The following is a 17,120-nucleotide window of genomic DNA, read 5'->3' as shown; positions in this document are numbered from 1 at the left end:
ATATATATGTACGATGGAATACCTCTCAGACATAAAGAAAGACAAAATTGTCCCATTCGCAACATGGATGGAACATGAGGGTATTATGTTAAGTGAGATAAGCCAGTCAGAGAAAGACAAACACCATATGATTTCACTGATGTGTGGAAGATAAACAAATACATGGACAAAGAGAACAGATTAGTGGTTACTAGAGGGGTAGGGTGTTGGGGGATGGGCATAAGGGGTAAAGGGGCACATATATATGGAGACTGACAAATAATAATGTATAACTGAACTTTCACAATGTTATAAACTCTTATGACACCAATAAAAAAACAAAAAAATTCTAGCTTTACTAATAAACTTTTTACTATTACAGTATTATTTATAATTAGAAACAACCTAAATGTCCTACAGTTGTTACTAAATCTGCTACATACATGACAGTGCATTCCTAAGATGGAATACTTTAAAAACATTAAAATAACATTTTAAAATCACGTTAAAAAATATTTAATGATATGGAAAAATGCTATTATATAAAGTGAAAAGAGCAATTTTTTAAATAGTACATATGAGCCCAATTTTATTTTAAAAATATATACAGATATATATATTTGAACTACTTCATAACAATTTTTATATATACAGAAAAGAAGACCACATCCCAAATAGTCAGATAACAGTGTGACTACCTTTAAGCAGTATGACTGTGCACAACTTTTATCTTCTTTGGACTTTCCTGTTTTCCAAATATACCAAATGTATTACTTTATAAACATAGTGGGGAACCCAAAAGTTATTTTCAAAATAAATATCTTAAAAGGTGGAATCTTGGTTCTCACCAGAAAAAAAATAGAACAGAAAGCATTTGAGTTCCATTAGTTTCTTTTTTCTTTATGAACATAAACTCACTTTGGGACTGGCTAAAGGGTAACTAGAAAAGTAGAAGTAATTATACTTACATTCCTGTTTGAAGGTAAAATATTCTGTAAGATGCCTGCATTCATGATTTCCCCGAAGCAGAAACAATGTTTTGGGATGATTAATCTTTAAACTCCATAAAAACAGCACACACTACAAGATAAATACAAAGATAAAATTTTTATATGTGACCACAATAACACATAAAGATGATTTATATAAATTCAAATAACTTGTAACAGCATATCTCATTGCTATTCCCAAGTAGAAACATGAAACCTTCCAGCTTCTGAGTGTGATATGCCGTTGCCCTAGAATTTGTCAGAGCACAGAGAGTAGCATTCATAGGAATCCCTCCTTAATTTCTGTTCCCATGTTCTATCCAAAAATCAGGAACTCTGTGACAAAGCCTAAGGTGTGTATATATACACACCTTAGTCCTAAAACCTGTATTTTATTTAATGGAGAAACACTAGAGACACTTCCACAGAAACAAGGCAAGGATCTCCACTATCTCTACTACATTCAACATTGTAGTAGAGGTTTTAGCCAATGGAATTAGACAAAAGAAATCAATTAGAGGCTTAATTAAGAATGGATAAAGAGGGCCGGCTCCGTGGCTTAGCGGTTAAGTGCGCGCGCTCTGATGCTGGCGGCCCGGGTTTGGATCCCGGGCGCGCCCCGAGGCACCACTTCTCCGTCCAGCGCGAGGCCGAGTCCCACGTACAGCAACTAGAAGGATGTGAACCTATGACATACAACTATCTGCTGGGGCTTTGGGGGGAAAAAATGAATAAATAAAATCTTTAAAAAAAAAAAAAAAAAAAAAAAGAATGGATAAAGAAAAAAATAAAACTATCTCTATTTGCAGATGACATGATCGTATACCTGAAAAACTCCAGAAAAATTAATAAAACTAACTCAAATAATAAAAGAATTCAGTAATGGGGGAGGATATAAAATTAACATAAAAAATCAATAGCCTTCATATACATAAACAATAAACAGGACACAATGGTAGAAAAAAACTCCATTTACAATAGCAGCAAAGACTAAATACATAGGAATAAGTTTACTAAGAAATGTGCAAAACTCACACAGGAAAAACTTAAAACACTCCTGAAAGACACAAGAGTAGATATGAACAAATGGAAAGACATTCCCTTTCTTGGATAGGATGATTCAACATTAAAAGATTATAGTTCTTCCTAATTTATTTTATAAAATCATTCTAATTCTAATAAAAATACTAACAAGCTATTTTATGGAGTTAGACAACTCGATACTAAAATTTATATGGAAAAATAAACATGCAAGAACAGCCAGGAAATAGCCAGAAAAACCCTAAAAAAGAGAAATTATGAGGGAGGACTAGCTCTACCTGATGTTTAAATATACTATGAAGCTTCTATAATTAAAACAGTGATACTGGCACATATACAGATAAATATACACGTGGAATAAAATAGTCCAGAAATTAATCCAAGTACATATAAAAATTTGGTTTATAATAAAGCTGGCATCCTAAATCACTAGGGTAATTATGGACTTCTTAATAAATGTCTCTGGGACAACTGGTGCCATTTCAAAAAACAATTAGATCCATACCTCACATAATACATGATAAATGACAAATGGATAAGGGATCTAAATGTATCAGAATAAAACCATTCAATTTCTAGAAGAAAATATGTGGGTGAGTTCTTCTTTAGCCTTAGTGTAGGGAAAAACTTTATAACTAATGACTAAAAATCTGGAGGCAAAAAAAGAAAAGATGGATAAATCTGACTACATAAAAATAATGTGCATGGTAAAAAACAATTTGGCAAAAACTGACAAAACCACACATTCACTTAACTTTTGACCACTTCTAGGAGCCTACTCTGAAGATACACCTCCAACAATAGGAAAATACATCTGCACAAAGTTGCAGCATTGTTTACAATAAATAGAAAAATACTGAAAACAATCTAAAAGACCATACATAGGAAAGAGGTTGAGCAAATTAGGATACATCCACACAATGAAGTACTATGAAGCTATAAAAAAAGAGTGAGAAATCCCTATAAACTGATTGGGAGTGATTTCTAGGATTTACCGTTAAGTGAAAAAAGCACAAAAAGTACAAAAGAATATCTATAGTATGCTATCATTTAATGTAATAAAGAGGATATAATAAATACACATGTATCTGCTCACTTGTGCATAAGAAACACAGGAAGGATAAATCAGTAACTAAAAAGACCAGTTACCTACAGAGGGCAGAGCAGAAAGGGGTGGAAAGAAGGGGGAACTGGGACAGGGTTGCGGGAGATGAGGAGAGCTCGACACTTTGCAAAGCACACCTTTTTGGAGAGCTTTAACCTCTAGAAACACTGTAATATTTTAAATGTACCATCCAAAATAAGTAATTAAATCAACCAGGATATGAAAGAAACTCAAGGGCCGGCCCCGTGGCTTAGTGGTTAAGTGCGTGCGCTCCGCTGCCGGCGGCCCGGGTTCGGATCCCGGGTGCGCACCAAGGCACCACTCCTCCAGCCATGCTGAGGCCGCGTCCCACATACAGCAACTAGAAGGATGTGCAGCTATGACAGACAACTATGTACTGGGGCTTTGGGGGAAAAATAAATAAATAAAATCTTTAAAAAAAAAAAAAAAAAAAAGAAAGAAACTCAAAATGGAATATAAACAGTAACAAATGAACCTAACTGTATTATATATAAATGGATAAAAAGCCATAAAGAACGGGAAAGGAAAGAAAGAACCAACCCAAGTAACGTTGGAAAAAGAGCATTTTGACTGCATACCATAAGGCTAAAGACACAAAGAAATGTACACAAATACTGTAACTCTAGTCAACCTGTTTTTCACAGTATAGGTTGGCTGTTATGTACCTATCTTATGGGTATACTAGGACTGACCAGCCAAGTGAATATATTGTAGATGATGAGGCCCAGGAAAGAGGGAAGGCTAGAAGGAACCTTGTGATGTTGGACTGGAATCAGAGGTATCATATGAACTCATGCTTTTTAAGATATACACAGATAAATAAATAAAAATGTGAGTGTAGGTATGGCTTAGTATACATATATATTTCCTAGCTCCTTCTGCTGAGAGGGCCTCGGAGCTGGAAAGCACTTTGTGTATTGATTTTGGGATTACAAATAAATTTTGGCAAGGGGGCATATATGCAAATACAGAATCTGTGAATAATGAAGATTGATCATAAATATTAATCATGAAATATACATATCTAACATACAGCCTCAAAACATAAGCAACAATTGACAGGACTTTGGTGAGAAACAAATAAATCAATAATTGTAGTTGGAGATTTTGACAGAAATCCAAAAGCAACTCATAATTCAAACAGACAAAAATAATCAAAGTTATAGAGAACAATTCAACAAGTAAAGAATGCATTCTTCTTGAGTATATATGGGATAGTCACAAAAATCTACTAGGTACTGCATTACAAAGGGAATCTCAATAAATTCCAAAGAATGAATATTTTTCAGATCATGATCTCTAATCAAATTACATTAATTAGAATTGGTAACAAAACACTAACTCTAAAAAAATCCTGCATGACTGGAAACAAAAAACACACTACTTCATTGTCCTAGGGTTACAGAGAATTCTTAAAATATAAAATACTGAATGATAACAAAAACAATACATGTCAAAATCTGTGGGACCCAGATAAAGCAGCATTTAAAGGGCACTGTACACGGGCCTGCCTGGTCGCGCAAGTGGTCAGGTGTACGCGTTCTGCTGCAGCGGCCCGGGGTTCGCCAGTTTGGATCCCGGGTGCACACCGATGCACTACTTGGCGAGCCATGCTGTGGTGGCGTCCCATGTAGGGTAGAGAAAGATGGGCACAGATGTTGGCGCAGGGCCAGTCTTCCTCAGGAAAAAAGGAGGAGGATTGGCAGATGTTGGCAGAGGGCTGATCTCCTCACAAAAAATAAATAAATAAAATAATAAAGTCAAATCACTGAAAAAAAGTCTAAAACATTTAAAAAATAAATAAATAAAGGGCACTGTATAGTGATAAGTACATTTATTTTTTAAAAATAGATATGTAGGGCCGGCCCTGTGGCTTAGCGGTTAAGTCCGTGCGCTCTGCTGCTGGCGGCCGGGGTTCGGATCCTGGGCGCGCACCAACGCACTGCTTCTCCCGCCATGCTGGGGCCGCGTCTCACATACAGCAACTAGAAGAATGTGCAACTATGACATACAACTATCTACTGGGGCTTTGGGGGAATAAATAAATAAATAAAATTATTAAAAAAATAAAAAATAAAAGAATTAAAAAAAATAGATATGTAAATAAGCTGGTATATGCTTAACCTATCTCTGAAAGGTCACACAAGAAACTCTTAGGAGTGATTGTAAGAGTGGGATGGCTAACATATGAGGAGATGCTCAATTTCATTACTAATTAGAGAAATATTAATTGAAAAAACAATAAGATACTACTTTATACCCATAAAATTAGAAAATGAGACAAAACCAAATTCTAGAAAAACAGATGTAGGGGAATATGAACTCTTAGGTACTATTGGTAGGAGTATAGACTGGTATAGCTATTCTGAAGTAATCTGGCAATAGTCTGTTCAAGTATGATGGCGTATATCCTTTTACCTAGCAATCCCACTCTTGTTCATAAACCATAGAGAAACTAAAACACGGGACCATAAGTGGATTTATATAAGAGTGTTCATCACAGCAGTGTTCATTGTAGAAAGAAACTGAAGGCAACCTAGGTGTCCACCATTGAGGATGGAGAACTAAAATGTCATAGATGTATACTGTGGAACACTACACAGCAGGCAGAAAGCAATGAACTAGAGATATACAGCAATCTGGATAGATCTTAAAAACATAATGACAATTGAAAAACAAAATCAACAGAAATAGAGCGACAGCAGTGGTTCTCAGTGTGCCACGTTCATCTCAAAGTGCGGTGTGTCATCATCACATGGGAACTTGTTAGAAATATAGATTTTCAGGCTCTACCCCAGACCTAATGAATCAGAACAGAAATTCTGGGGTGGGACCCAGCAATCTGTTTTTGAACAAGCCCTCCAGGTAATTATGATGCATGTTAAAGTTTGAGAACCACTGAAAAGTACCATAACATTTATGTAAAATTAAAGTACTTTATCCATAAAAACCTTACACACTAAAAAATTAACATAACATATTATACGCATTCTGAAGCATATACCAAATACAACAGAAACATGTGTAACAGGGAGAGGGAGTAGGGAAAATAGAGGTCACAGAAAAAAAATAAAACAACAGAGAGGGACTAGTAATAAATGTGCCATGACCTGAGGAGCTTGATTAATTCAACTGAGATTTTCCCACCTCCCAAAAAGGAAAGACTTCAAAATTCTGAATCCAAATGCTTCTCAATATACCTAATCTAAGTCACCAACATCTTTTGCCCATTCTTACAGATTAGATTTCTTACTTTTCCCAACCAAGAACATGGTGTATCTTTTGATTTATTTGGGTCTTTATTTCTGCCCCCTGAAAACAACCAACTCACCTCTTTTTTTTTTGGTGAGGAAGATTGGCCCTGAGCTAACATGTGTGCCCATCTTCCTCTATTTTGTATGTGGGACGCTGTCACAGCATGGCTTGATGAGCGATACATAGGTCCACGCCTGGGATCAAACCTGTGAACCCCAGGCCGCTGAAGCAGAGCACAGGAACTTAACCACTACGCCACCAGGCCAGCCCCCAACTCGCCTTCTTGAAGAAATGAGATATATAAAAGCACAACCCATATCCACACTACAATGTAATTTGGTTGATATACCTCTCAGCCTCTAATCTCAAGTCTTATTTCCATATATTATACATCAAGATGAAATTGTACAATTATCTTGTACAATTCAATTACAAGGTCATGATTATCAGCAGATCTGTTTAGACACTCACCTACTTCTTTATTTCTATGTGAACAGGATTTCTACTCCGCCTCGAGAATCATTTCTGTACGTTAAAAACTGCGCACCAGTTGGTCATCTGATAACATTTCCTCTTTGGTGGCTCCTGTACCTTTAGTACAACATATCCTATGCTGAAAATGTTCCTTTTAATCCTTTCTCTTATTGCAAAATCAATTAAAGGAAACTAAAATGTAGCTCTCCCTACCACAGAGGAAGTACTTTATAACAGGTACAAATGAAGAAGGAACATCAAAAGGCTCAGAAAAAATGAAACTTGACTATTCTGTTTTACCAGTGACATTTGGACCAGTCCCTGGTGTACTAATCAAAGCCCACACTGCTTCTGGAAAGATCAGTACTTGCTATGGGCATGAAAAAAAAGTCATCATGTCTTGATTCTCTTGTACAGGCTCAAGAAAAGAGAAATGATTAAGTATGGAACGAGAAAATAAATTGAAATAAGGTTCTGTGAAAATAATTTGGCAATATGCATCAAAAGTCTTAAAAATGCTGACACTCTTTCAACCACTTATTTCATTTATAAGAACCCGATTGAAGAAAATACCAGAAATGCTGTCAAAGATATATTAAAAAAAGATGTTAACTGCAGCAATATGCAGAACAAAAATAATTGGAAAACAACTTTGTACCACCTACAGTACAAGTGATACAATATCCAATTAACTGTTGCTTAAGCCATAAAGACATTAAATAACTCACGAAACAAGAAATCTGGAGGTAAGATGTCCAGGTTTAGTGTACCAGCTCAGCATCCTCACCAAGAAACCATGCCCTCCCTACCTCTTTGATCTGTGATTCACAGCTTGTCTGCTTTTCATCCTTAGTTACAGTACCTCCTCATGGTCACAAAATGGCTGCTACAGTACACACACCCACATTTGAAATGACATAGTGGAATGGAAGTCTAAAAGCTTTCACCTTGCAAGAGTCTTTTCATCTGGAAAGAAAATGTTTCAAAATACACACACACACACACACACACACAACACAACACAACACAACAAGAACACCCAGCAGAGTTCCCTCTATATATTACTGGGCAAAACAGGATTCCATGTTTACCCCTAGACCAAGCACTGGTGACAGGGAATGGACTGCCATGACTAGCTCAGACCAACAAGAATTCATTCCCTGGGGCTGGGATAAGGGCCTAGCCTCCCTGAAATCCAAAGTTCTCCTTGAATCCCTAATCCCATTTATCTGAATAAAATAGGGATTTTGATGGTAAGGAAGAAGGAGAGAAAAGGTAGGCAATAAGCAGTACCTGCTACAAACCTAATTATTCAACAATAGAGGAAGGGTGAAATAAATTATGGTATTTATACCACTAACCAGGCTTTTGGAGAAATTTTAATGATAGAGAAAAATGCTTTCAATACAATGTTGAGAGGGGAAAAAAAAGAGTGCAAAAAGGAATGCACAAAATGATTTCAATTTTCTTTAAAATATATATACATAAGTGTAAAAGAAAGAAAAAAGACTGCAAGAAAATATACTAAAATGTGAACAGTGATTATCTCTGATTTATAAAAGTTTTTATTTTCTTAAATTCTGCATTTCCCAATTTTTCTACAAAAAAAATGAACTATCTCTAACAAAAAATTATAATAGGGACTCCATTATCCTATTTGCATTCATTTGACAGAAACATCACATCATGCTTATCAAGGACATCGATAAAAAATTATTGTTCAAGTATATGCTTGTATCAGATTGGACTAAGCTGTAGCCTACAGAAGTTTATAATCTTAGTGGTTTGTAAGTAAGTGACTTCCAACTAACACTAGATATAACCTACAGTTCAGTTTTAAAACTGGTATAAAATAGCATTGTCATTTTAGAGTTTTGATTCATTTATATTTTAAGATATTCCAGAAAAACCCTTTAAGTTAGCCAAACATCAAGTAACAAGATAAAGCCAAATACAAACTATGATTTATTAACATTCATTCATTCATTCAACAAATATTAACTGAGTGCCCTCTATGTGTCAGGCACTGTGCTAGGTCCTAACATGAAGAATATTGCTGATAATTAAGCACTTACATATTACACTGAAAGATCTATTCATCAGTGTATCTTTTCTATTAGACTGTCAGCTCCCATGTACAGCATGAATTTTATTTATTGTTTTATCCTCAGAGCCTGCCATAAAATTGGCACTCAGAAGACATTTGTTGATGAGTGAGGAAAAGAATACACAAAACAAAATACTCTGAATATAGCATATGTGTACAAAAAAATCACTGCGGATTGTGTGTGTGTGTGCTTTCCTGAATACAGTGATGCATTGAAACTATTTTTAAAGTATGTGAGTTAACGATCAGAAGATGATTTGGTACAATATCTTTTTAAAGAGTTGTTTCACTAAATAAAATGACTGATTAAAACTTCACTAAATTCTGTATTTTTCTCTTCAGCCCCTAAAACCTCCTCACGCTAGCAAACACGCAAAGAAGTAAACATTCCATGTATATTTCAAACATCCACACTTTTGTCTATTGAAACTTACTGTCTGTTGAAACATGACGTGAATAGGAACAGGGAAGCTTTTCAATTATATAGTCCGAATATGATCTTCACCCATCCCAGGTACCTATTTAGATACCTTGGGAATTTACTGAGCAGTACGGAAAACAAGCTTTATTTTCTTAGTTTCTATCATTAACTTTTATCCTCATACATGACACTAAATGAACTTGAGGCAATGGCAAATAACATTGAACTTTTCTGATTCATGAATTTAGGCTGCCTATATAACTAAAGAGTAAGATCTATTTCTCTTGTCGTTTATTTTGCCGGCAGCTTTAGAACAACTGCAGCTTCCTTGGTTGAGCACCAGGTGAGATAGCTGACTTGTACTTAGGAGTGATGCTGCACGAACAATAACCCTTTAACCACCAGAAACACACCTAGTACAGTGAGATTCTCACACTATGAGAGAGGCAGAAGTAAAGACTGCAAGACCAAGCTGACTCAATTTCTCATCCCACGATTATTCTGGGCACATTATAAATTCGATTACCCACGTTATTTCCAAAGTTACTTCTCTTTCATTTGCCAAGCATGTACAGCTGAATCAATGGACGTTAAATATGAATGTGTGGTGGTTCCACTGTACTCAAGTTCTTGCATTAGGTTCCAAAACAGTTTTATCTTTTACACATAAATGCTTATACTTTGTTTTAATTCTAACCATTTTCCTCTCATCGTTTAATTTCCAAAATATATAAAAGTAAACTGTGAGTTTTCATTAACTTTATCAACCGTAATCACTTTTTCCTTCAATGAACATTTATTAAGTGCTTACTATGTCAATAGTATCAGAAATTATTCCTACAATAAGCGAAGTGCCTGCTTATTTAGCTCTGCAATTACTCTAAGAGTTAACTGTAGCCCAGCAGCTTATGGTCTTACAATTAAGGTCAGCTAATCCAAACCAAGTTTAGGGTGAACAGCAATTTATGTCATTTATATACAGCCTATACACTATCTTCAAAGAGGAAAGTTTTAGTAAACATTTAACTTATTTGCAAAGTTGGATTAATACAGCCTTCTATATGTCAGATGTTCTACTGGCTAAAAAAAGGAATACATTTTTTAACATCAATTAAAACCTTTCTCTATCACTTTAATTACTGAAAGTAACAAAGTTTATAAATTCTGCCAGTGTTCTCATTTTAATTTCTTCTACCTAAGAATGCAAAGCAAATTTTTTTAAAAAAGACAATATGATAGTTCCAACATATCCAGTTTAATTTTTACCTCAATACTGAAATAGCCTCTGTCCACATAGTCACCCAGAAAGAGGTAGCGTGTGTTACTAGGTGATCCTCCAACTTCAAACAATTTCATCAGGTCAAAGAATTGTCCATGAATGTCACCACACACTAGGAAAAACAGGACACAGGGTGAGGTGAAAATTGATGTCTTAGAAGAGAAAGGGCATTTACAGCAAAAGGGATCACAGTTTAAATTTAACTTAAATCACTTCAGCTTTTGACTGGACTGCTCTATAATTATAGTCAATCTATCAATACTGACTAGTCCTACTAGAATTATTAGACATTTTACATTGTATTTCTTCAATGAACAACAAATATACTAAACAATTCTAAGACTGTCTCATAATTCCTATAAAAATTATTACACATTTTAGTTGGTTATTTGTAATCATTTCTCAAATTAGCTCAAATCTAAGTGGCACCATGCAAATACGTCTTATACCTGTGATTGGAGCATCTACTTCTATCATAGTCTTCTCTTGTCTCAGGATGGCAGCCCCATCATTGATGATCTTTAAGGCTACTTCCTCTTCCAGTCGCCCTTCCTTCACCAAATGGTTTTTCAAAAGGTCAATTTTAGGTTTCCCATTCTCAAATACTTCCTTCAAAGTAAGCCGCTGGGTTGGAGGAAAGGGCACAGCTAGAAAGACAGAAAAAATAATTTAAAATACTTAAATGTATAGAAAACAACCATGAACACATTTCCTTTATATAACAAATTAAACCTAATATATCACCATGATTTCACATCCACAGACCAGAACACCAGAACTACAGGGAAAGAAATTCCAAGATATTGTATATTATTATTATATCATAATGATCAAGTCTAATTTTTAAAAAGTTGGGGGCTGCCCCTTGGCATAGTGGTTGAGTTTGTCAGCAGCCCGGGTTTGTGGGTTTGGATCCTGGGCACAGACCTGCACCACTGTCAGCCATGCTGTGGCAGCGATCCACATATAAAATAGAGGAAGACTGGCACAGGTGTCAGCTCAGGGCTAATCTTCCTCAAGCAAAAAATGAGGAAGATTGGCAACAGATGTCAGCTCAGGGCTAATCTTCCCCAAGCAAAAAATGAGGAAGATTGGCAACAGATGTTAGCTCAGGGCTACTCTTCCACAGCAAAAAAAAAACATCACAAAGTCAAAGTCATTTAAAAGATATATGTATATATGTGTGCATAAATTATTTTTACATAATAAACATGAAAGACTTGAAGTTGATTCAGTAAATAAGCTAAAAGTGAGACAAGGGATTAGATGATATGAATATCTTTTATCTATGTAAAAGGTGTTAAAAATGAAACTGTGGTTAAACAAAATGAAGGAAAAGAAATCACAACACTAAAAGGTCATCTATTTCTTCCAAAGAACTGACCTAATGAAACCATATGTTTAGAAGTTTGACTTCAATTCCTGGTCAGGGGAATCATAGATGTATACTTTATGCTCAAAAGGTAGTTGCTTAAAATATTACTGACAACAAGAACACCACTAATAGCATGGATCTCTTCCTGAGAATAATTTGCTATGTAACAGGGTATAAACTGGAGTATGGGAGGTCTAGTTGTGTTTTCTAATCTGGAAATGCTAACAACTCACTTCAGTTTATGCTGGATATAAAGTTTATATAATATCACGGCAGGGCCAGCTCCGTGGCTTAGCGGTTAAGTGCGCGCGCTCTGATGCTGGCGGCCCGGGTTCGGATCCCGGGCGCGCCCCAAGGCACCGCTTCTCCGTCCAGCGCGAAGCTGAGTCCCACGTACAGCAACTAGAAGGATGTGAACCTATGACATACAACTATCTGCTGGGGCTTTGGGGGGAAAAAAGTGAATAAATAAAATCTAAAAAAAAAAAAAAAATATCACGGCAAATTAGCTTTAACAGAAAAAAGTTTTCGACATTTTAAAATTGACTGTCATCTCCTCATTTACCTACTTTATAATGCAGTCCACTTCAGATTCTCTGTGGTCTACTAGCCACAAGCCTATAAACGATAAATTTAAAATGATTTAAAATCATTTTAATTTGTGATTTATGTCTGGTGGTTTCACTTCTAGCTTTATGGAGTGTTATTAAGAACCAAGTTGAAATCCACAGATACTTTAAAAATTTTAGACCTGATCTAGCCAACCATTTTGTATTATTTACAAGTAAAGAAAGTTTTATGGTAAGTTTCGTCATGCTCTTGGCTACGACTTGACTCATTTTGACTATTCAAAACTCACTGAAAAAATGATAGCAGCTACCCAATCAGTAAATATTACCTTGAGATAGGGAACCATGTACATCCCCATTTACCCAGGACACTCCTAGATTTCAACTGCTCTCCCAGCACAATTGTTAATAGTGTCCCCTTTCACTCTCAAAAGTATCCTAATTTATTTACTTATTTTTTTGTGAGGAAGATCAGCCCTGAGCTAACATCCATGGTAATCCTCCTCTTTTTGCTGAGGAAGACCGGCTCTGAGCTAACATCTATTGCCAATCCTCCTCCTTTTTTCCCCCCCCGCAAAGCCCAAGTAGATAGTTGTTTGTCATAGTTGCACATCCTTCTAGTTGCTGTATGTGGGATGCGGCCTCAGCATGGCCAGAGAAGCGGTGCGTCGGTGCGCGCCCGGGATCCGAACGTGGGCCACCAGTAGCGGAGCGCGCGCACTTAACCACTAAGCCACGGGGCCGGCCCAAAAGTATCCTAATTTGATGGATAAATTAGTCTTAATTTGTGTTATTCTGATGGAATATCACCATACTACTTTAATAGGATAATCTACTTCTAAAATAAAACAAAAATAAAATATTATGATGAATCTTTTATTTATTCATCTGGTGAGTCTCCAAGACAGGGTGAAAGGTTAGTCCTGAACAAGTTTACTTAAATTTTTACTAAAATGTAATGGTACTATGGCTGTGTTTAACAACAACAACAACAACAACAAAATCCTTTATAGTTTAGAGATTCTTACTGAAATATTTTCAGATGAAATTACATGCTATTTGGGATTTGCTTTAAAATAATGGGGGAGACAAGGAATAAGCAGTAGTATAGATGAAAAGGACTAGTGAGTTAATAACCATTGAAGCTGAGTGATGTTCACTTGGAAGTTCATAACACTGTTCTCTCTACTATTGTAATATGTTTGAAATCCTTATAATAAAAAAAGTAGAAAGAATTACCAAAACTAAGAGTATAAGCTTTAGAGACACTTTCTTTAGAGAAATTTATATGAAGTTCAATCAAGAGTTACACTTAATCTAATTTATTGTAGGTGACTTCAGAGAACCACCAGTCCTCTGAAATCTTGATCCAAAAAATAAATAGAAGATTCCACACACAATCCATCCCCTTTTCATACTTAGTTTAACTCTTTCTGGTTTTTAAACTCTTATTCTCAATTTCTAGAGAGCCAATCTGCCCTTTCCCAGTTTTGAAATGAACCCCACAGAAATCTTGTTTTTAATCTCCCACTTTGTAAACCAAAGAAATTGGTCAACAAACTAAAAACAAAATGAAATAATATAAAATCAAATATGTTGGAAATGACAAAAAAGTATCATAACAGAAGTAGTACCAGAGACAAGAGATCCACAGATACTATTTGACTTCTCCCAGTAGTATTATTACTATTAATAAAAATAATTTTCCTTAACTACTATCCAGTTGTAGTAGAGAACAGTTTAGAAAACAGGAAACCCATTTTTCTTACATATCATGAAAGTTATGTAAGTAGAGGTGACAACAACCTAAAGAGCTCTTGAGGAAGAAATTTAGAGATGTTTTTTCTTTCTCTCAAATTCCTCAGTTCCAACTTACTTAAAACAAAACAAGTAAACAAATCACTTAGTTAAATTAAAGCAAAAGCAAGGTTGAATCAAGGATCAAGGGGATTATGGTCAGCTAAAAGAAATGGGACACAGCTGAGCCAGGTACACGAAGAAGAATTAAGATTGGTTTGGGACAACATGCATAACAGAAAGTTCCAAAAGAGTCCTAAGTTTTTAGGTTAGGACAAATAAAATCTACCTCCATCAAATAGGAGCAAAGAATCTTCAACTTTAAAGGAGTGGGTCCTACCTCCCCTCAAGTTACTCCTAGCTATGTAAAGAAGCCCTGAATTCTATCTCCCTTCTTTTACCAGACAGTTCTATACACACTATAGTTGAGGTTGATTCGTAGAAGAGTGGAAACAGCCACCATCCTGAGAAGACTAAAGAAACAGCCATCATCCAGCTAAGTTTGGCCATGAAAGGAAATAGGAACTTTCCAACTAAACTTGAAATCTCCTTTTTTAAAAATACGCCCCAGGGGCCGACCTGGTGGTGTAGCAGTTAAGTGCGCACACTCCTCTTCAGTGGCCCGGGGTTCGCCGGTTCGGATCCCGGGTGCGCACCAATGCACCGTCTGTCAAGCCATGTTGTGGCAGCATCCCATATAAAGTAGAGGAAGACAGGCACAGATGTTAGCCCAGGGCCAATCTTCCTCAGCAAAAAAAGAAGAGGATTGGCATCGGATGTTAGCTCAGGGCTGATCTTCCTCACACACACAAAAAATATGCCCCAGATACAGAGAGTCCATATGTCTGAGTATGCCTATCGGGATATTCTGAGTTTATTCATTTTGTCCTGATGTAATTATTAATAGTACCCCCTTTTACTCTCAAGTATCCTGATTTAAACGACCTATCCAGGAACAACATTTATTAGAATCACCTAAGGTGTTTGTTTAAAATGTAGATTCTTGGGCCTCAGATTTGTGGAATTAGGACCTTTGGGGATCCCACATAGGCATCCGCATTGTTAACAGGTGCCCCAGGCAATTCTGTGCACAGTAAAATTGGTGTTAGAGTGAAGCAGGAAAATGGTGAAAGGGTATTCTAAGTAAAGACACAATAATCTCAGATAATCAGCACCTCCATTCCCCAGTCATCACATAGTCTTAGTTGATTGGTTCATGTCCTTTTCCCCAGTCTCTACTATGGCCACATGGATACAAAGAGTTTGGAATTCCTGATGGAAAAAAAGGAGGATCTAGAGTACTGCTTTGTAAACTATCTGTGGGAACTGCCGTCTACCCCACCCACCCCACCAATTCTCCAATCTGTCAAAACCTATGCTTTGTAAAATGCAATAAAAATAAATTTCTAGAAAAATAATCACATGCATAGACGTTGCGCCAATGTTAAATTGCTATAAAAGCAATTAAATGCTCAATTTTTGTACTTATCACAATTAGTAACAATTTGTGGACTTGATACTGGTTCATGGATCACACTTTGAGTAACACTGGTTTGGATAAACAGATTCAGGGGAAGAATAGGACTAGAGTCAAAACTTGAATACTATGTATATACACATCTTCAAGCCCGAGTCTGGAGATTCTATTAAGTCTAATGTAGACAAAAGATGGTGTTCGGCTGACTTCCCTACTCACTTCACATTGAAGGATAACCTTTTTTCTAAGAACCCAAATCTCTTACATTTCCAATTGCCTTTAATGGCACACAGGATTTTGTTATTAAAAAATACAACCTAGGGGCCGGCCTGGTGGTATAGTGGTTGGTTTCGTGTGCTCTGCTTTGGCAGCCCAGGGTTCACAGGTTCAGATCCTAGGCCTGGACCTACACGCCGTTTATCAAGCCATGCTGTGGCAGGCATCCCACATATAAAATGTAGAGGAAGATTAGCCCAAGGCCAATCTTCCTCAGCAAAAAGAGGAGGATTGGCAACAGATGTTAGCTCAAAGCTAATCTTCCTCACCAAAAAAACAATCAAACAAAAAATACATCCTAAACATTTGGACTCCACAGGCAGACAAACGAGCTGAAGTCTTAGCTTCTAACATCTTATCTGTGCTTTAGTTAAACTATGAAGTATATGAACTCTAACACAGAGGTTCAGTTCTGGCATCCTTTCAAATTATAAATAAACCACTCACCACCACACACAGAAGTTTCCCTTCTTCATTCCTGTGGTTGTATGTTGCCTCTTTAAATATTCCATTTATAAAGCAGTCATCCTTCCAAAACAATGTCTTAGCACATTTTTCAAATTTCAAAGAAAAAGTACTAGAGTGGTTTTCAAGGCTAATAAACAACTCCAGACATTCTATTTATTCAAAAAATTAAACTAACCAAACTAGGCATTTTTAAATGAAAGAACCAAAATCCCATTAATGTCAGCGTCCAAGTTACTGCTTTATTGGTTACACCATATCATCACTTGCGGGTGGGGAGTGGTCCCTTCATCTTTAATATAGGTCTGTTATTTGATAAACTACAATCCTTACCGGTGAGAAAGTAGGGTTAATAGAGGGATTACAAGGTCTCAAAATACCAGCATAGAGTTAAAAAAAAAAAAAAAACTGACTATGAACCCAAAGGTCATTTATCCAGAAATGTGATAATGCAGGCATTATAAAACTATAGTACTTTGTTTTTTTTTGT

General features: G+C 36.2%; 1 protein-coding gene across 2 annotated transcripts in view; it reads right to left on the bottom strand.

The window, feature by feature from the left end:
- Positions 1–17,120, bottom strand: part of PPP3CC (protein phosphatase 3 catalytic subunit gamma) — a 100,327-nt gene that overhangs the window by 45,479 nt on the left and 37,728 nt on the right. For both annotated transcript variants that reach the window (XM_004442296.3, XM_014796675.2), the window contains exons 2-4: positions 11,121–11,318; positions 10,659–10,783; positions 948–1,059 (exon numbers count right to left, since the gene is read on the bottom strand). In XM_004442296.3, coding sequence (XP_004442353.1) covers positions 948–1,059; positions 10,659–10,783; positions 11,121–11,318 — 435 coding nt within the window. The remainder of the gene's footprint in view (positions 1–947; positions 1,060–10,658; positions 10,784–11,120; positions 11,319–17,120) is intronic.

Source organism: Ceratotherium simum, chromosome 12, assembly GCF_057802395.1.
Source record: "Ceratotherium simum simum isolate JZ-2026a chromosome 12, ASM5780239v1, whole genome shotgun sequence".
NCBI lineage: Eukaryota > Metazoa > Chordata > Mammalia > Perissodactyla > Rhinocerotidae > Ceratotherium > Ceratotherium simum.
Note: the sequence above shows the minus strand (reverse complement) of the source record. Positions and strands in the feature narration are given on the sequence as shown.